The sequence below is a fragment of the Pongo pygmaeus genome, chromosome 13 (assembly GCF_028885625.2).
Source record: "Pongo pygmaeus isolate AG05252 chromosome 13, NHGRI_mPonPyg2-v2.0_pri, whole genome shotgun sequence".
Classification (NCBI taxonomy): Eukaryota; Metazoa; Chordata; class Mammalia; order Primates; family Hominidae; genus Pongo; species Pongo pygmaeus.
Genome location: NC_072386.2, coordinates 85,565,984 through 85,586,870, shown reverse-complemented (window position 1 = coordinate 85,586,870; position 20,887 = coordinate 85,565,984). Strand labels below are relative to the sequence as shown.

The 20,887-nt window shown below is 44.1% G+C and overlaps 2 protein-coding genes and 1 pseudogene across 7 annotated transcripts in view; 1 reads left to right on the top strand and 2 right to left on the bottom strand.

Moving 5' to 3' along the window:
- The window catches only part of AOPEP (aminopeptidase O (putative)), a 430,010-nt gene that overhangs the window by 11,751 nt on the left and 397,372 nt on the right, over positions 1-20,887 (bottom strand). Inside the window, exon 17 of one of the 2 annotated variants that reach the window (XM_063649702.1) lies at positions 13,834-14,616. The exons of the other annotated variant lie outside the window; for it this stretch is intronic. The gene's annotated coding sequence lies outside the window, so the exon portion shown is untranslated. Of the gene's footprint in view, positions 1-13,833; positions 14,617-20,887 lie in introns of those variants that run through there. 2 annotated transcript variants of the gene reach the window in all.
- The window catches only part of FANCC (FA complementation group C), a 217,988-nt gene that overhangs the window by 181,396 nt on the left and 15,705 nt on the right, over positions 1-20,887 (top strand). For all 5 annotated transcript variants that reach the window (XM_054502579.2, XM_054502576.2, XM_054502577.2 and 2 more), the window contains 4 exons: positions 403-559; positions 9,352-9,404; positions 10,725-10,824; positions 18,518-18,593. In XM_054502579.2, coding sequence (XP_054358554.1) covers positions 403-559; positions 9,352-9,404; positions 10,725-10,824; positions 18,518-18,593 — 386 coding nt within the window. The remainder of the gene's footprint in view (positions 1-402; positions 560-9,351; positions 9,405-10,724; positions 10,825-18,517; positions 18,594-20,887) is intronic.
- LOC129044576 (small ribosomal subunit protein eS26-like) lies at positions 11,952-12,466 on the bottom strand (annotated as a pseudogene).

Below are 20,887 nucleotides of genomic sequence, written 5' to 3'. Positions count from 1 at the left end.
ACTGAAACCCAGGTCCGCGTCCCTATTGTGAGGCATGATTACACATGTTTGAACATGCCTATTTCTTCAGTTAGGGACTGGGCATCACAAGGCCTTTTCCATCCCGTTTTTTATCGCTCCCTCTTTCTTCCATCACTAGTCATTTGCTTATTCTTTTTGAAAGCAATTTTTTTCCTGAGCATTTCTGATTTCTTAAGGTGAGTTGAAGTGGAAGCATATTCACATTATTTTGCAAATGAGCACTTGGTAAATATTCACTGATTCTATAAATTATTAGCCACTGCTGTGACCATGATGAGAAGTCTCACAAATTGGATTAGTGATTGCATTTTGAACTTTTTTTAATCTTCTTTTTTCAGTGAGCCATTTCTATTTAAAATTTTGTTTATTTCTTTCTGAAAGGAAGAAGATTTCTCTCCCCATGTCGGCTGTAGTCTGCCTCTGGCTTCGGCATCTTCCCAGCCTTGAAAAAGCAATGCTGCATCTTTTTGAAAAGCTAATCTCCAGTGAGAGAAATTGTCTGAGAAGGATCGAATGCTTTATAAAAGATTCATCGCTGGTACGTGCTGGGTTTTGATGAAGGGAAAAATCCTTGAAGGAGATGCTGGGAATCATTTCTTTTAGTCAGAGAATGAAAGGGGGGGATGTAAACAAAAGAGCAATTGGAACCTTTATAAATAATCGTGTATTTACATTTTATTTTTGAAATCGCTAACACAGGGGGCTTTTCTGCATCCTTAGAACATGCAGGGAGAGATCTGAGGTTTACTTGATTGATATGCCGTATATCACATGTTCACAAGAATTGACATTTGCACAACAGACTTTTAAAAAACAGTATTTCTTATTTCAGCATGGAAAATAAGTTTTTGGGAATGAACCTATAGGTAAGAGGAAGAATCAATTAAAAACATTCAAAAAATAAACTTGTAGCTCTTCACTAGAGGAAAGATGAAATACTCAAGAGACACAAAACCCCAGAAAAATGATTAAAGCAGCAGAACCAGCTAAGACTTCTGTAAGTTTTCTTTTGGTGTGAGGCCACCTGCCTTCACCCTCCCCTGTGCGGTGGCGCCCAGCTCCCTTCCAGCTCAGGACTGTGCAGCTGGGGACTCCAGCCCACGTGGACATCCACCTCCTGGCCCAGTGTCTGGCACCCTGGGCTCTCAGTGGCCCTCGCCACCACTGACTCACCAGTCATCTTCCTTTGTGGGAGGCAGCTCTGTGGGATTGGAGCACATTTTGTAAGGACAGGAATAAAGACCAAGGCACCCTGAAAAAATGATTCAGAAACCTGCAGGTGCCGTGGTCCCGCAGCCTCTGTCTTCCAGGAGCTCCAGTGGACTCTGCCCTTTTTCCCTTTAGCTTTCGTAATCTGCAGGGATGTGGCACAGAGATTGCCTTCCACCTCTTCCTGCTTCCTGGAAGTAGAGAAAGTGAGTTCCAAGAGCCACAGTGAACAGTCCGGCCTTTAGTTAGTGGCCGGGACACTGGGAAGGAGGGAGTGTTCACCGTCGCCCTTGAGCTGAGACTGAGGAAGTCCCTGAGGTTGGCTGTGCCCACTTTTCGTGAGCTCATACAACCCCTACCTCCTAGAGGCCTTCAGCTTGTTTAGTTCAGTTGGGACTTCTGTGTTCTTTCTTTCTCTTTCTAGTTGGAGACTGTCTAAGGGAATCCTAATGGAATCAGTTGCCCTCCTCCTCGATCCCGTTTCTCCCTTTGTTTCACGGCCCCTTTCACCCTTTCTCTTGGCCTCCCAGGGCAGTGTGCATAGGGTTGCAAATGCTGACAGCCACATTGCTCTCACCTGTGCCTCAGGCTGCACACACTGATCCCACCTGACTTGAAAGTTTACCACGGGAGAAGAGAAAGGAAGACGTGTATATTCAGACTGAGAGAGCCCAAACAGATTTCTTAAGGATAATTACTACTAACCTTACCATCCAAAAGAGTAGTATATTAAGGCAAGAAATAGGAATGCACCTTATTTTAAAATGGTTGCAGTACAATTCAAAATAAATCATGACTTTCAGAAGCCCTCTGACAGCCCATTCCTGGTGATTCAAAGTCATAAATTACCTTTATTGTCTGCTAAATCTATTTCTAACTTGCATGTGCATACTAGGATTTCCGTTTCTCTGGTCCTTTTTCAGTGGCAAAATAATAGTAACTGGGCTATGTGCTTGCTCCCAAGGTGCTTATGACATTTTCCTTAAGTCTTCTCCCTATTGAAAAATTCTAGTCCCATTGCCTTTTTTCCAGCCTTTCCTTAATCCTTGGATTCTTCTCTGAACCTTCTCCATGTCCTTTTTGCCTGTGGCCCTCGTGCCTGAGCAGCACTGTGGTGAGCACAGCAGATGCAAGACAGAGAATGCAGGCCGTCCCATTGCACATAACTGTGTAATGCTCAGTCTCCAGTTTGTAGTTTACAGTAATCTCCCACGAGTCACACAGCTTTGAAGTCAGTTGACTTACAAAAGCTTTTATTGGGATCATGTGTGCAGAAATTCAGAGCTTCCATTATGGCTAAAGGGGGATCCTAGAGGGTGTTATTTGGTTTAATTTATTGTGGCATTGGCAGGATGTGACCTCTCTGTGCCTCATGGTTCAAGGAGGTAATTACAATACAGACGATGGCTGGAAGCCCCTGATTGGTGTGGGCTGTTCTCCTCAGCCTCCTGGGCCTGCAGTGCCAGAAAGCCAGGCAGGCTGGAATAGACCTGTGACGTAGCTAAGTGATTGCAGGGGTAACCTGAAGAGCCTGCTTCCTAATTGCATCATCTGATTCATTTATCGCAGTGCAGTATCTTGGTGCAGTGACAGAACTGTACAGAAGTATCAGAGAGATCTCTAAGACTCAGATAGCACGAGACTGCTGCGCTGTGCTCCAGAGGAAACCTGATGCCTATTACGTTAGAGTTGGATTCTGAGAGTAATTAAAGTGTGATGGTCTACATAACTTGTGTTTTATATAGAGCACTGTTAATTATATTTCTCTGTCTTGGGACTATGCAGAATGAGTCCTGGAAATTCTATAGTTACCAAAATGTAACAAAAACAAAAGATAAAAGTGTGGTACAGGTTGTACAAAGTGAAATGACCTTCCCAAATGTTCTTTGGCCTCTTGGACTCGCAGGTCTGATGTTTTCCATTAAGACCATGAATAATGAGGGATTAGTCTCTTATTACCTGAGTTCCAAATGACTATGTATGTATTTAACATCTAAAATAAAAGAGAAGTTTTCAAAGCCCGTTCACTTTTGAGGCTTCCCCTTTGGCTTCCGTGCAGTGGACTGGACTGCCCTTGAGTCATGCTGTCTGCCACAGTTGGTAGCTCCTACATCAAGCGAGGTATTAGCCCTGGATTGTCATTTACTGTACAGACTGAAACTTTTCAAAAGCAGATGGTCTTGTGTTTTCCTTGACAACATGGGCATGGGAAGACCATAATCCATAGCTTCAGACCTGGCCTTAAAAACTGATGTCACCAACAGTAGTGAAAGCCACTTGTTAATTATGCAGCCTTCTTGGCATTGTTCGGTTTCCCAAGGCTGGCCGCAAATTAGAAGGATGTTATGTTTTCCAGTTACAATTCTGTTTGTGGAGCCCAGAAAGCTATTCTTTGAATTCCACATTGGAATGAAAAGTACCTGCAGGGTGTCAGGGTGGCACTGTGCTTGGCTGGCAAGCTGCATGCCAGGGCCGGAAGGTACCCGATTCCCATGCCCTCCCATTTGCCGGCAGAGCCCGCCCGCAGCTGGGTCCAGAGGAGCTAGCCTCACCTTCCCAGGCAGACTTGTCCCCAAAAGAAAGGAGCAGAGGAGGCGCCCAGGAGGCAGAGTTGTTTCTGCTAAGATTTGATACCAGAATATGCTTCATTTTCTCTCCTACCTAAAAATCTTTATGGCTCAATTCAAAAGATTACTTTATCTAATAAGAACTTAAGAATAAAAAAATCTAGATACCTCAGTATCCTCCTCGATATGGGATAGGTTGTGTTTTTTTCCCTCATTCTCCAGGTAGCAATTGTAGCACTTCAGAAAGAAAAAGAAACTTCCTTTACACAGACTCCCAATGTGCAGCTCCTCCTTGGTAAAATATTGTGCTGAAGAGTTCACTCCACATCCTGGGTGATATTGTCAGTTTGCTGTGCTTAAGTAACTTTTCACTAACATGCCAGGGTTTTCTTTTCCTGCTTTTTCAGTCTTTTCAGCACTTCCTTTTGAGCTCTTTAATGTGGTGCATGTAATTAAACAAGAGCTGAAGTAGATAATTTAGCAGTAGTCCAGTAGTGCTGGCTGATGTGTAAGGCTAAAAGCTGGGAGGTTCTGTCTTGGACTGGAGTTGCACTTTCCAGAATTAGCCTCAGGGGGGCACCAGATCCTCCAGCATCGTCTCTGTGAAGAGGCCCACGTTGCAAGTTTCCTTGCAATGAATTGCAGTTGGAATTGCAGTTGGGGATGCAGACCTTGTGGCCAGAGATGAAGGGAGAAAGGAAAAAACCCAAAAACAAAGCAGGGATGGACGTAGGGGTCATTGCCACTCAGGCTGAGCTGTGAAGCAGCAGGGGGCTGAGGAGCTTTCTTCCGGCTTGGGCTACCGGGGCTAATTGGATAGAGGCCACTGGGCAAGGCTAGAAGGACTTCAGGTGGGGGAGGGGGTGCTGGGCATCCTCTGTGTCCAAACACAGAGGAGAGCACATGTAAATTTAAGACGCAAAAGTACATTTGGTACTTTTTAAGTTCTTAAGCCCAGGAATGACAGATTTATCACTAAACAATAATTGCATTATGGAGTACTGAAAAAATTGTTTGTGTATAAACAACATCTGGTAAAGATAAAAAAGAAAGAATAATTTTTCCGAGCTCAAATTTGTTAAAAGGAACCTGAATGTTTTAAAACAAAATAGATCTGAAAATGTAAAAGGGATATTTAGAATCTTATGTTTAGTATTTTGAAAATAGAAAAGAAGCAAATGGCATAATAAAAAATACATATTTATAAAGGTGCCTCATTGTACGATAGATGTGAAGGTTTTGTATAAATAGGTTTTTCTCAAGCCAAATCATTTTTCAATTCAATAGAGGAGTTCACTGGTGAAATGACTCTTACGGAGAATCTTCTTTTTAAGAAGAAAGGTATTTTGTGGTTAATATGCACATATTAACAACAAGGGCTTCCCACTGTGGAGAGAACAGTGGCTCAGAAACAGCTACACAGTGGGACGGGATTGTCCGGCTGCTGGGTAAACTAGAGGGGAAGCTGCCCATCAGCTGATTCTTTAAATGACCCATTTCCTAAGTAAATATTTAAGCTACATGCAAGTACATGAAAATACCAGGAAGAATCTATTCCAGGCTTAATGAACTTCAGCTTCTCTGTCATCTGCTATTTCCTTCTTTATTTTTAAGGCGAATATACCTATGAAAGGTGATAGATGGAAAGTACTTGATAATTTTTTCTGTTCCTTCACTGCCTTTTTATTTTTTCTAAAAGGGATTTGCTTTTGTCAGTGAATTACCTTAAATCATAGTCTGATTTCCCTTTTTGGTTTGTTTTCTGTTCCTCTCCTTTTCCCTATTCTCTCTCTCTCTCTCTCTCTCTCTCTCACACACACACACACACACACACACACACACACACACACAATCAGCAAATGACAGAAAGAAAGAAATGCTTCTTCCTGAGAATTCTGTTCTTCTGTGTTCTCAGGCCTCTTTCAAGTGGCAAGTGGCTTGTAATAATCATTGGTGAGTTGGTATGAAAATAACAGCTTAAGTAAATATCAAGGACCGGGCACAAGAGCCTTTGTAATTTGCACAGTTCATGGTGCAGAGTGACAAGTTGGCCTCTCCTCCAAAACAGGCATTGAGACCATGGTTATTGTGTGTTGATTCCATGTTGACTTTATCTTCCCTTGTGTTTTGAGGGATGAAGATGGGCTGTCTTTCTTGGTGGAGGGGAGAGAAACAATGCAGTTCTGGGTAGCCATGAGGGGAGATCAGAGGGAAAGCTCTCGTTAGCCCGAGGGGATGCACACCCAGCAGAACAATCGGTCTATAGGAGAGGGAAGGCAGAACCCAGAGCTCTCCATCTTCGCCCCCTAGTCATCCTGGGCATTCAGTGAAAAGACAGAGAGATAGGGAGGGAAGGACAAGACTCATGTTATTGAAGACCTCCTGCTGACGTAGCTCCCCTCGAGTTGAAATGATCTGCCTGTGGAAATCATTAGGCCAGATGGAGAAGAGAGAGCTTGAGAAGGAACAGATTTTGGTAGGATGGAGAAAAACAAACAGATGGAAACCACAAAAGGTTTATTTTATTTCCCCGCTTTTATAGAAAAGATAATGGCCCCAGTCATGGGGCTTCAGAGCCCTGGATTGCAGCGTGACCTCTGGTGTGTTACCGGAGTGCCCCACCTTACAAATAAAACAGGATCAGAGGTTAGATGCCTGTGTCATCACTCATGAAGATGCTATAGAGATTTAGGGGGGAAGATACGGCTTCCAAAGAAGCGTGTATTAAAACTTTAATTCTATTTGGAAGATTATCTTGATAAGAAAAGCAGCTTAAGATTGCTTTTGTGATTTGATGTCGCTGGGACATATGCCTGACCTGTAGTACTCCAGTCCTCATGAGGGGACTCACTGACCCTGAAATTATGTGCTCAGAAAGTATAAAGAGTCTCATTTTAAAAGCCATCGGTGAGGGGTGCAGATGAGAAGGAGCAGTTCACAGCTGTAGGGTGGCAAGGGAGACTGGTTTTCTTTTTCTTTTTCTTTCTTTTTTTTTTTTTTTTTTTTTTTTTGGTGAGGTCAGGAGATCGAGACCATCCTGGCCAACACGGTGAAACCCCATCTCTACTAAAAATACAAAAATTAGCCGGGTGTGGTGGCACACACCTGTAATCCCAGCTACTCGGGAGGCTGAGGCAGGAGAATCTTTTGAACCCAGGAGTCGGAGGTTTCAGTGAGCCAAGATTGCCACTGCACTCCAGCCTGGCAACAGAATGAGACCCTGTCTCAAAAAAAAAAAGACTGGTTTTCAAATCAAAATCTCTGCCATTGCTGTTTCTGCAGGTTCCCCTGCCTCCTGGCCTCTTACCTGTTTTAAAAGCTAAAATGGGTTGTGGAAGCAGGCTGAGAGTAGCCAAGGGTCTGAAATATTTGGAAAGAAAGAAATCTAAGAGGAGAGTCCATCTGTATGGGGAAGAACAAGCAGATTGCACACAGCCAGCAGGCATTTAAAACATTGGATTGAGCAATTTTGCTAGAAAACAGCGCACAGAAGAGGAGCATATAAGCTCTCACTGTCTTCTAACAAACTGAGTAAGAGCTGTCTTCCTTGCTCCCCCAGTGGTTTTTATGGTAGCCCTAATCTACATCTGATCATCATTTTCTTTGCTGTTTGGAAATCCCTATAATTAGTATTGAATGATTCTCTACTAGCATCAAACCTATAGAATGGCTCTGGGATAGTTTGACCATTTAGAAAAAAGAAATTCAATTTTACCATTTTCAAATTTGATCTTATTTTCTATCAGTGCATTTCCAAGCTCTTATCTGTCTGCCTGTGGGCACATAACAGTGCTATTTGATCTTAAATACTCTTATTCAATAGGCATGTTGTACAAACTTTGAAAATTGCTGTGGCAAACTTAGATGAATCACATTTCTTCAAGACATACGGTTGCTTTTCCCTTGTTTTATTTTTTCATTATGAATACATAGAAACTTTTATATTTTCCGTGCTTATATCCAGTGACCTCTTAATAACTGTTATTATTTACAGTGAGACTAGGCAGCAGGAGATTAACTGACATGCCTAAGTTTGAAGCCACAAAATAACCTGCCTCTCCTCTCCTGAACCGTGGTCCTGCCAAATTATTTTCTTGCATAGATAATGAATTTATCTGTAAGAATATCAAGTTGGTTCCTTTTAGATAAAAATGCACATCAGTGAAGGATGAGGGAGCATAGATTATTTAAAGAGTAGGACATTTTAACTTGCAAATTAGAAATCTTGAAATAATTAAAAGATTATCCTGTCCTGAAAAAGTGGCAGAGCTCCTGCCTGGAGCCCGGCGGGTCCAGCAGTGCTGGCGAGTGGACGCTAGATGGCGCGGGCTCAATGTCATCGGGGAGGCCGCGAGGAGGCGCGGTGCTGCCTCAGTGTGATCCAGGGCACGGGCGGAGCAGAGCGCCTCCTTTTTTCTTGCTGACGGGGGCCTGTGAACAGTGTTTCCCAAAGCTAGTCATATCAGATGCACTCTGACTTGAATTTCCAATAGCACCTGATCCACTAATATGTGAATGCTGCTATGAAGCAGGGGTCCCCGCCCCCTGGGCGCACAGCGGAAGGGAGCCCCGAGCCTTCCCGCCCGCACCTGCCCCTGTCAGAGCAGCTGGCTTCGCTTCCCAGGGAACCAGAGCCCCATCCTGACTGCGCATGCCTGGAATCGGGTTGTCCTCTGATGATCTGAGGGGCAACCGTTTCATCCCAAAACCATCTCCCCCTCCCCGTCTGTGGAAACATTGCCTTCCAAGAAACCGGTCCCTGGTGCCGAAAAGGTTACGGACCCTGCTATAAAGGATCTGTTTTGGAACACAAATGGGCATTTTCATCTGGCATCATCTCATACTTTGAGCTCTGGCCAAAAAGATAGGGAACCAGGAACTGGGCCAGTGAAGCTCCCCCCAGCTCCCAGGGATACCGGAGGCCAGCTTCTGCAGACTCAAATAATCAGAACCCATCACCGAAATATTCAAGGAGAAATTAGATACCTTTTATTCTTCTTCATGAACCCTCTTTTTATCTTAACGCAAGCTGTTAAGTGCACTAAGATGCGATGTGATTTAGTCCAGCGTGGTAGTGGTCACTGGTTTGCCAATAATAATTCTAAATTATTATGTACCCATTACCGAATAAACAGGCTGCAGGCACGGGCCTGACCTCAAGGCACATCTAGCCATTTGAGGAGGTCACACAGGCACACTTCAGTAGAACTGGCAGTACAGGCAGGCTCCATGGCATGCGGGCAGAGGGATGTTTAAAGTTTCTCTAATACTTATTGATTCTGTATTATGGATCACCTGAGCTTTTATAGAAAATGTGGGACATAAAGGAGTATACAGAGGAATAAGCTGCCTGTAACCCCTGCCCAGGGAGACCACCGTATGCACTTGTATGTGGGGCGTTTTCAGTACAGCAGTGGTTCATTCTTCTAACCAAAAAGAGTATGCCAGTTTTCTGGACATCAGCAGTTCCCAATAACTCCTTTGGCTGATAATAGCAAGTTTCTGAGAAAGTGCTTGCGATATTTCACATTCTCGTGGTCTTATCCTTTTACAGCCTCAAGCAGCCTGCCACCCTGCCATATTCCGGGTTGTTGATGAGATGTTCAGGTAAATGTTACACCGTTTCTTCTAGTAATTGATGTAAAAAAGGTTCCATTTCCAAACATGAATCAGAAAATGTTGTGGTTGTCTCTGGCTGTACCACGGGGAAATTAGAGTTTCTGATTCCCTCCTGTTCCTCTGAGCTTTTTGGTAATTAGAGGTAAAAACTCAAAAATCAGTGTAAATTTAAAGGCCAGTGCCTAAGAATTAAGATAACTTTATTTTCTTTAGCCTTTAAAGACTCTAATAATAGAAACACAGAATTGAGTTAGATATTAATATCATGAAATATTCACGTAGGATTTTTCTCAGCTCAGAATAAAGGGTAGCAATATACTCCCTTCAACACATGAGGGCTGACCAATATTTTTAAAAGACTTTAAAGCTAAAGAAAGCCAAGAAAAATAAAAGTCATTCTTAACAGAGCTCTTCTGAAAGGCAAAATACACCATGCATGTTCTCTTACAACACATTACATTTTTATTTTGAAAATACGAGTACTTCTTGGGAAATGCTTAGATTTACAGACGGCGAGAGATGAGGAGCTCACACAGCCATGAAGCTGAGATGTGGCTGGCAGTTAGTGGGAGTTTTAACCATGGAGTACTAAGACTGGACGCCCCTGGGGAGCTTGTCACCTGGGAGTGTCCCAGCCCCTCTTCCGGGGGAGCCCATATCAGCTCTCTCACTAGCCTCTCCCACCTAACACAGCAGCAGAGTCTGCAGGGCAGACTGCAGACTTTGGGGAAAGGAATTTTGACTGTAACAATAACTCACCAGTAGTCAGAATAGGGTTTGGGGTTTAAAGCTAGCAAAATTTGAGAGTTTTTTTGTTTGTTTGTTTTGTTTTGTTTTGTTTTGCTTAAACAAACATAAAGAAAAATTAATTGTATGAAAATGCATGGAAACGAAACCAGGTACACACAGATTATTTTCCTACTTTGCTGGGTGGATGGATCAAGCCGTTTTACCCTTTGAGCAGCTTCATCTCCATTTGTGAAAGCAAAATGTTGATGTTGCGTGTCCAGGCATACAATACAAAAATATTTGTACAGAGTATGCAAGCCTGTGTGGAAGGGATTTGCATTGCTTAATAATTTAAGAACCAAGAAAGAGAGCTCTGCACATTGCAATTTTAAAGAAAATATAACAGGGAGCAACAGATTTATCCTGTTTTCACACAAGGACTGAAATCTGATGAGTTGAGATACTGCTGAAGCTTATGGCACAAAAAAAGTGTTTCTACTTTTCCCTTATACAGTGCAGGTTTTCATGTTTGCCGGATTACTGGTTAAACGTGTTCTGATCTGACTTTGCATTGTTCAGGTGTGCACTCCTGGAAACCGATGGGGCCCCGGAAATCATAGCCACTATTCAGGTGTTTACGCAGTGCTTTGTAGAAGCTCTGGAGAAAGAAAGCAAGCAGGTTTGTTATATCGCATATATTACTCATTCATCCCAGAGAATAAGAGGCTGTTGAGAGTATTTTGGACAAGAGCACTTTATTTTCAGTAATTTTGATGGACTATTTTGCTCACAAAGAAAGGTTCCTAATGAGTGCCCCAACAAAGGTTAAGCCATTTTAACTGAACATAAATCAAGATCTGTCTGCCCTGTGCCCTGATACCCAGAAGCATCTGTCTACTGTTGTGTCTGAGAACTCTGTCATGCCAGCATGCATGGCCCTGGAGGACGGCTCTTCTTGGCCCTGTGTTGTGCGCTATCTGCCGAGCAGGACACTGCCCTCTGGCTGCATCTGAGCCTCCCAGGTCAGCAGGAGGCACCCTGGGGTCTATATGGCATGTGATGAATAGGAAAGGGCACTTATTACAAAGCACTCCTGGACATTCTTAATTATTAGCATCTTCATTCTTATCAGAGACCCAAATGTGAATTGGATTCCAGGAAAGGAGGTGGTAAGAGTGACTGGGAAAGGCTTGACTAACTAGAAGAGGAGTGAGGAAAGGCAGTGAGCGGGAGGTGTGTGTTAGACACAGTCAGTAAACCAAAGGCCAGGCCCGTACCCTGCAGAAGATTGTGCTCCAGGTCCCCAGCAGCAGAGGCTGGGCAACAGCTGTCAAGAGTCAATGACCAATTAGAGGGACCTCGTGAAACAGGAACCTTGGCTACCAGAGAGCTTTCACCTTTCAGCATTATATTTGACCTTGATTTCTAACGGCCACAGAAGTAATGTTTATGGGACACATTGCTTGTCAAGAGTGGTGCTGGTACAGTGCATCTAATCTGTAGAGTATGTCACGGCCCCTGTGAAGCTCTCCGCAGTTTGACTTCGAGAGCAGAGCTACAATGCTTGGCTCCACGAGATCACAGCCCCCGCCAATGTCAAATAGATCTCTTAGGTTTTAGCCGATATTTCTACTTTTTTTTTTTTTTTTTTTTTTTTGAGACAAGGTTTCACTCTGTCACCCAGGCTGGAGTGCAGTGATGTGATCTCAGTTTACTGCAGTCTCAACCCCCCAAGCTCAGGTGATCCTCACACTTTAGCCCCTGCGAGTAGCTGGGACCACAGGTGCATGTCACCACTCATGGCTACTTTTTGTATTTTTTTATTAAGTACAATTTCCATTTTATTTTTCTCAAGAGAATAGTCCGTCTTCAGTCTTTAAGGACTCAACTCCTTACGTGGGCTTTGGTGGGGGTCGTCGGGCAGCATCCGCAGGTCTAAATTGGGTTGGCGGTGTTCAGTCCTTGTGGGCTTCACGAGATCGATTCCTGACTACTTTGCTGTGAATTGCACAACTCAGACAGTAATGTAGCTTCACATACAGCTTGGGAAGCACATAGGCATCGAAGACGCTCGCTTCAGAAATGTCCCTGACTGCTGCAGCCTCCACTGTGTTTCCAATGACGAATTTCTTAATAGCCTTGTCCTTGGGCACACATCAGGCACAGTTCGTGCAGCAAATAGGCTGCACGTGGCCGCGGCCCTTTTTGGCACGACCATTGTTCCTTCTTTTTTCCGTCATATTGGAGGCATGGACTGGAGGAAGCACTAATTTTTGTATTTTTATTAGAGATGGGGTTTCACCATGTTGCCCAGGCTGGTCTCAACCTCTGGGGCTCAAGCGATCTTCCCACCTTGGCCTCCCAAAGTGCTGGGGTTACAGGTGTGAGCCACCACACCCAGCCTGTTTCTGCTTTTTAAAGCAACAATAAATATATATTTATTTTATTTTTTGAGACAGGCTCTCACTCTGTCACCCAGGCTGGAGTGCAGTGGTATGATCATGGCTCACTGCAGCCTTTGGCTTCATGGGCTCAAGCGATCCCCCCACCTCTGCCTCCCAAGTAGTTGGGACTACAGGTTCAAGCCACCACACCAAGCTAATTTTTAAATTTTTTTTTGTAGAGATAGAGTCTCTGTTGCTCAGGCTGGTCTCGAACAGCTGGGTTCAAGGGATCCTCCCACCTTGGCCTCCCAAGGTGCTTGGATTCCAGGCTTGAGCCACTGTACCTGGCCAACAGTAAATATTTGTGATTTATTTTTTCCCACCCTCACTTTCCCTGGAGAAGTTAGCTGGGCTGTAGCAAGCTGCGCTATCCGTGGTCCCACCTGGAATTTTGGAGGTGGCTCGGCTGGAAGGCACAGCTGGCCCTCACGGTTATTTTGAGCCTAACTGTAAATGTCTCTGAGCCTCCCTTGTGCATTCTTTGTAGACCCCATTAGGAACAGGCCTCTGGGGAGTCTCACCTGTGGCCTCGCAGAGCACACCTGGGTTGGAGCAGAGGCCACAGAGGAGTGCCACTGTGCTCTTTAGTGTTAGCTCGCGCCTGTTTTTCTTCTTAGCTTCACCCTCAGCCTCTGTGTTGGACGTGGGCACTATGGATTGGGACTGATGTTGCAGTTGCTTTTAATTGAGACTAGTACCCTGACCAGGCATACGTATCTAAGGACGTGGAACCACACACTGGGTCCTGGTGTGAGGCAGGCCAGGGATCCAAAAACAAACAGGAATTCACCACCCTCGCCTTCAGCTCAACAAAGGAAAGCAAAGTCTCTTTGCTCTGCCGATGCCTGCATAGGTATCTGTTAGTTTATTTCTCTTCCTAGAGCTGTTCCTGAGTGCCTGCCTTTTTAACTGATGGCCATCTACATCTGTTGACTCTCTGCCTTCTTGAGTGTCCATTTTTAGCTCATCAAAACCCTTCATGTCATATTTGGTAGATGCATGACCCTCTTTTCTCTCTGTGTTTTATTCATTAATTCCTTCTTAATAAAATGAATATCTGTAAACCTGATATCTAATAATCTAAATATGTGTCTACCCACATGCTCCTCCCTGCCTCTCTCCCTCCAGGTAATCTCTGGTTTGAATTTTATGTGCCAGGCGCGGTGGCTCACGCCTGTAATCCCAGCACTTTGGGAGGTCGGGGCAGGCGGATCACAAGGTCAGGAGATCGAGACCATCCTGGCTAACATGGTGAAACCCTGTCTCTACTAAAAATACAAAAAAATTAGCCGGGCGTGGTGGTGGATGCTTGTAGTCCCAGCTACTCGGGAGGCTGAGGCAGGATAATGGCATGAACCCGGGAGACGGAGCTTGCAGTGAGCCGAGATTGCGCCACTGCACTCCAGCCTGGGCAACAGAGCGAGACTCCGTCTCAAAAAAAAAAAAAAAAAAAAATGAATTTTATGTTTATTATCCCTTTGCTCTTTCTGAAGGTAGTTTGATCACATATATATGACTGCCTAAACAATGTTTTGTTTAGTTTTGGTTGTTTTTGCACTTTATAAAACAAACAGGAGCAGCATACTCTGTGCAATCTTTTGAGACTTGCTTTTCCACTCAGCAAAGACTTCTTGACGTTGCCATGTGTGGCTGTGGGGAAGTATTGTTATGCATAGTCCATTGTGAAAATGTATGGCAGTGTAGCCATCCTGCTGCTGGTAGGCACTTGAGATGCTTCCAAGTTTTGTTTTTTATTACAAACGATGTTGCTCTGGACACTCTGGGATAGATACTTAGGAGTGGAAGTGTATTCGGAATACAAAAGTTCAGCTTTCGTAGATCCTGCCAGACTCATTTCAAAAGTGTTGGTGCCCATTTGCACTTCCTGCAACAGTTTATGAGTGATCCCATAAATCCACATTCTCTCCCATCATCAGAAGCACTCATGTCAGTGCTTCTGGTTCTTCTTACCCTTTCCTCTTGCTCCTGTTCTGTTTGGAGGACACAGTCAGCTCCATCAATATGCCCTATCAGACAGTAGGCAGAAATTGAGATGAGTGTGACAAGCCACTTTTTCTTAGCCTGCACTGTGGCTCAGTACAGCCAGTTAGATCAGTTTCTGGTTGCAGCCATGACAGCATCTGGTAATGAGCTAGATTAAATCTCCCACAGATAAAAATGATAAACTCCAGGCAAAGTATTTTTAATAATCTATTTGAAGGCACTACAGAGCACCTGAAAAAGTGGACAGAAACTGGAGGCCATCAGCCCTTTAAAGGGACACCACACAGAGAGGTCTCCTGCCTCCTCCCAGCTGCCCTCATGTGAGGTTGGAAGGCGGTGTGGGGCCGGGGGAGGGCCAGAACTTGGCACAATTTGATTGACTTAAGGTGCCAAAAAATAGAAATGTAAGCTGCCAAACGAACAAAAAAATTGAGGGGAAAAAGAAAACCAATGTCAAAAGATAGACCTAAGCCCAAAACTACCAACAATGACATTAATTTCAGCAATGAAATGGAAGTTAAATATTCTAGTAAAAAGGCAGAAGCATCAGATTGAACAAAAAAATGAAGACCTGGCTGGGCACGGCAGCTCATGTCTGTAATCCCAGCACTTTGGGAGGCCAAGGTGGGAGGATTGCTTGAGTCCAGGAGTTCAAGACCAGCCTGGGCAACATAGTGAAACCCCAGTCTCTACAAATAAATAAATAAATAAATAAATAATTAGCTGGGCATGGTGATGCATGCCTGTAGTCCTAGCTACTCGGGGGGTGAGGTGAGAGGATTGCTTGAGTCCAGAAGGTGGAGGCTGCAGTGAGCTATGATCACACCACTGCACTCCAGCCTGGAAGACAGGGTGAGACGCTGTCTTTAAAAAAAAAAAAAGAAAAGATTTTAAGAGCTATTGTAATCAAGACAGTGAGGTATTGGCAAAAAAGACAGCCATAGATCAGAATTGAGTCCAGATATAGACCCATACATATGTGGCCAATTGATTTTTGACAGAGATGCCAAGACAATTCAATGGGGAAAGGAACATTTTCAACAAATGATGCTGGAATAACTGGATGTCCATATGTAGAAAAATGAACCTCAACCGTTACCTTGTAAAGCACACAACAGTTAATTTGAGAGGATCATGGGCTTCAACAGAAATGTTAGAAAGATAAAGCCCCTAGCGAGAGCATAGGAGAATATATCTGTTTGACACTGAGGTGATCTAAGATTTCTCAGAAGCACTAACCATAGGAAAAAATGGATAAATTAGACCTCATCAGAATTTAAAACTTCTAGGCTGGGGGCCTAACTCACACCTGTAATCCCAGCGTGTTGGGAGCCCCAAGGCAGGAGGATCTCTTGAGCCCAGGAGATGGAGACCAGCCTGGGCAACAAAGTAAGACCCCTTTTCTACAAAAAATACAAAATTTTGCTGAACATGGTGGCACACAGCTGTTGTCCTAGCTACTCGGGAGGCTGAGGTGGGAGGATCACTTGAGCCTGGGAGATCAAGGCTTCAATGAGCTATGATCATGCCACTGCACTCCAGCTTGGGCAACAGAGTGAAACCATATCTCAAAAAATAAGAAAGGAATTTAAAATTTCTATTCTTTGATAGATATCATTAAGAAACTGAAAAAGCAGGCCAGGCACGGTGGCTCATGCCTGTAATCCTAGCACTTTGCAAGGCTGAGGTGGGTGGATCACGAGGTCAAGAGATCAAAACCATCCTGGCCAACATGGTGAAACCCCGTCTCTACTAAAAATACAAAAATTAGCCGGGCGTAGTGGCATGTGCCTTTAGTCCCAGCTACTTGGGAGGCTCAGGCAGGAGAATCGCTTGAACCCGGGAGGTGGAGGTTGCAGGGAGCCAAGATCACACCACTGCACTCCAGCCTGGCAACAGAGCAAGACTCTGTCTCAATAAAAAAAAAAAAAAAAGTAGAAAAGAAAGAAGAAACTGAAAAAGCAAGCCGTTAGCTAGGAGAAAATATTTGTAATACATGTATACAACAGAGGACATGTGTCGAGAATATATGAAGATCTCTTATAACTGCCTAAGAAACCAGTTTTTAAAATGGACAAAAGACTTGAATATATACTTTCAAAAAAGATACATAAGTTGGCAGTAAGCACATGAAAATTGTTTGGCGTCATTTGCCATGAGGAAAGTGCAGAGTGAAACAGATAGGAAAGCAAGCATACATAGGGTTATGTTCCCAGCCACTAGAATGGATGAAATGCTGGGGAGCATGTGGAGCAACTGGAATTCACATACATTGCTGGTGGGCGTAAGATGGTACAACACTGGAAAACCATATGGCCTTACGATGTTAAACAAGCATCTATCTGTGACCCAGCAATTCCAATCCGATGGCATACCCAGGAGAAACAGAAACACATGTCCATGAAAAGACATATGTATGCATGTTAACTACAGCTTTATTCATGACAGCCCCAAACTGGAAACAGCCCAAATGCACATCAAGAGGAGAATGGCTAAACAGACTATGGCATATTCATACAATTCAGACTACTTCTGAGCAATAAAAACAGAATGATCTACTCGCACACAATAACATGGCTTAATCTTTAAAAAAATATGTTGAGCCCAAGAAGCCAGACACAAAAGAAAACATACTTTATGTTCCCTTTACACAAAATTCAAGAATAAGCAAAACTAATCTCTCTTGTCAAAATCAAAACATTGGTTGCCAGGGTGGGGTGGAGGGAATGATTGTTAAGAATTGGAAGGGGACTTCTTGGCATGATAGAAATGTGTCTTCACTGGGGTGGTGGTCACATGGATTTGCACATTTACCAAAACCTCATATACTTAAAGCCCATGCACTCCATGCTTTATAGATTTTACCTCAATTTTTAAAAAAGCTTTTGTGCCCCTTGGGGGCATAGATAGCTGTAGCTCTTTGGCTCTCAAAATGCGAGCACAGTTGTTTTACACTTTTGTTGTTATTTTAAAAACCATGCTGAGCCGGACTCAGTGGCTCATGACTATAACCCCAGCACTTTGGGAGGCTGAGGCAGGTGAATCACTTAAGGTGAGGAGTTCAAGACCAGCCTGGCCAACATGGTGAAACCCCATCTCCACTAAAAATGCAAAAATTAGCCGGGTGTGGTGGCGTGTGCCTGTAATCCTGGCTACTCGGGAGGCTGAGGCAGGAGAATCATTTGGACCCGGGAGGTGGAGGTTGCAGTGAGCTGAGATTGTGCCTCTGCACTCCAGCCTGCACAACAGAAGGAGACTCCATCTCAATAAAAAAACAAAAACAAGCCGGGCACGGTGGCTCACGCCTGTAATCCCAGTACTTTGGGAGGCCGAGGCGGCCAGATCACCTGAGGTCGGGAGTTCAAGACCAGCCTGACCAACATGGAGAAACTCTGTCTCTACTAAAAATACAAAATTAGTGGTGCTTGGTGGCGCATGCCTGTAATCCCAGCTACTTGGGAGACTGAGGGAGGAGAATCGCTTGAACCCGGGAGCCAGAGGTTGCAGTGAGCTGAGATCGCGCCATTGCACTCCAGCCTGGGCAGCAAGAGCAAAACTCCGTTTCAAAAAAAAAAAAAAAATGCTGAAATACCTAACATCTCACAACTGCTTTGGCAAGTCTTTCCAAAATAGAAGACTTATTTGTATAATTGGGTTCATGTGAGGTAGAACTCATAAAGACATCAAGAGCATAACTTTATTATTTTTCTTAAGTCCCAGAAGGTGACTTTAAAAAGGTTAATTATTCTGGAAAATATGAGGTTATTGGGAGTTTATTTTTCAAAAAATAAATGTTTAAGAAAGTGTTCTGACCATGTTAGTACTGGTGGGTCTTTTTTGGGCAGAGGACTCGGAGTTTTGTATTTTCCTGACCCCGTTTCAATCTTAATGTTCATGCTCTTTGGATTTTCCACCCTGTGGCAGCTGCGGTTTGCACTCAAGACCTACTTTCCTTACACTTCTCCATCTCTTGCCATGGTGCTGCTGCGAGACCCTCAAGGTGAGTTAGGGTTGACTTTGCCCACATCAGAATGATTTCCTGAGAAGAGCATTGTCAAATTATGACCTCCCCATCAGGCCCTTATCTATAGCATGAGGGAGACAGAACTGGTTATTTCTAAGATCCCTTTACGCCCCCAGGATCCCACATTCTGTGGATTTTGATATGAGAGTCTGCTTGGTTTCCCAGTTGTGATCACTTACCAAAAGAAGAAAACAAACAAACAAACAAATAAAAAAACAGTGGCCTCTGGTAGGTTTTGCTAGTCTGCCTCTAGATAACACAGGCTCTGCTGGTGCCAACCACATACACCAGATGCCAGGAACAGGCTAAGACTTGGCTGAGTCAGAATAAAACAGTACATTCATTTGCTTTTCATTCTTTCTACTCTGTGCAGCCTTGTTGCAGAAGAAAAGATAAAATGATGGATGAAACAAGGAAATGCAGGGGAAGTTTCCCCTAACCAAGCTAAGGGAAGGATTTTGAGAGGGTTCAGTAAGGTGCTTCTTCATCCACAGCCTTTCCTGATATCCTTTGCCAGCCTTCCAAAGGCTATCCAGTTGGGGAAGTGATGGTTCCAGCCTTCATTCGACTGGTGTTGATCCAGGAATGTGGCTGTGAGCTCATGCTTAGGAGACATTTCAGAAATAGAGAATAAGGGCATCCTTTCCCTCTGAGGCCTGAAACCTGACGGAAGGCAGTCCTGACATGGGCACAGACTGCGCCAGCCAGAAAGGGGCCTTATTGGAGCATGGGAGGCGAGGAGACAGAAGGGAACGAGCCAGTCACATTTCCTTTTTCTGCCATTTTGGCCTGCCTTTTTTCTGAGACTTGAGTGAGTAGATCTGTTTGAGAAATGCAAATGATTCAAAGTTTCAGAGCATTTTACAAAACCTAAATTCCTCTTCCTTTTTCAAGAAGATGTAGGTTCTTGCCCAGGGTGATCCCCTGACACTGTCTTCTCACATGCTTGAGCTGGGGGTGGGATCTCTAGGTGACAGTTTTATGAAAACCCTTGGGAAAACTTTATTAACAAGACAGAAAAATGAGGAATTCACTCTCCCAGGGTTCACCTTACGCTTAGGTCAGATCAGCAAAGCCTAAAGTCAGCCAACAGGGGACGCTGAGTGAGCTCCAGAAAATGTACTGGAGTTGTTAGTGTCTCAGTTTGGAAATAGTAAACAAACGGCGAGGTAGCGCATGGGCATGGGCCCAACCCTCTACCTTTCCGTTTGTGTAACTCGTAGATTTATGTCCAAATATAAATAGGTGGCTTCCGGCAGAAGTACAAGAACCTCTTGTGCTAGTTCCTAGAAGAGCTGTCTGTATATTACTTTGGGAAACAGTGTTATAATCACACATTGAAGAAGTGTTTTTTAGTAGCATGATCTTCTATTCATCAGAAATGTATTTCATGCCCATTGTGAAGGCCGGGGGAGGGGTGTAAAAGATGATCACTTACGAGCCCTGACTGTGTAGACACTACAAGTGGAGGAAATGCGAAATAAACATCTAAATAGCTAGTAAAAGGAAGAAACGAAAAATGCCTTCAAAAGGCTGTGCACCAAGGGCCACGGGAGTTCAGAGGAGGGAGGCGCTGGCCTTGTGGAGTAGCAGCGGTTCGTCCATCACTCGCCTTATCTTCCTTGTGTGCTCGATTATAGCATCTATCACTATGTGAAAACTTTTGCAGATGCTGCATAGAACTACAGATATGTGCTGCTCAGCTGTATTTAAAACCACAGGATGATTGTGAAACCAGAGCAGCTCACTCAAGAAAAGACATTTGTTTGCATAATGCTCACTTATTTTCTTTCCTGGCCTTTTTTTCCACTGTAAACCTGAAATCATATTGTGAATTCATCACAGCCCTAGGAAAGCAGTCAGGCAGTCTATTCCTAATTCCTTGTTGGCTGCTTTACTACAGTCTCCATCTATTTTGAAATCAACCCATTAGTGATGAAGGAGTGCGTAGGTAGAAAAGAAGAAACCTAGGGCATCCGCAACCCGGCATTTCCCAGTCTCAGCGGGGGCTGCTTATGCAATCTCTAGCTACTTCCATGTACCTGAATTCAAAATTACTTGAGGCCAAGTGTGGTGATTAATGCCTGTAATTCCAGCACTTTGGGAGGCCAAGGTGGGAGGATCACTTGAGCCCAGGAATTTGAGACAAGTCTGAGAAACAGTGAAACCTCATCTCTCCAAAAAAATTTTTAAAATAGCCAGGCGTGGTGGTGCACCCCTGTAGTCCCAGCTACTGGGGAGGCTGAGGTAGGAAGATCGCTTGAGCCCAG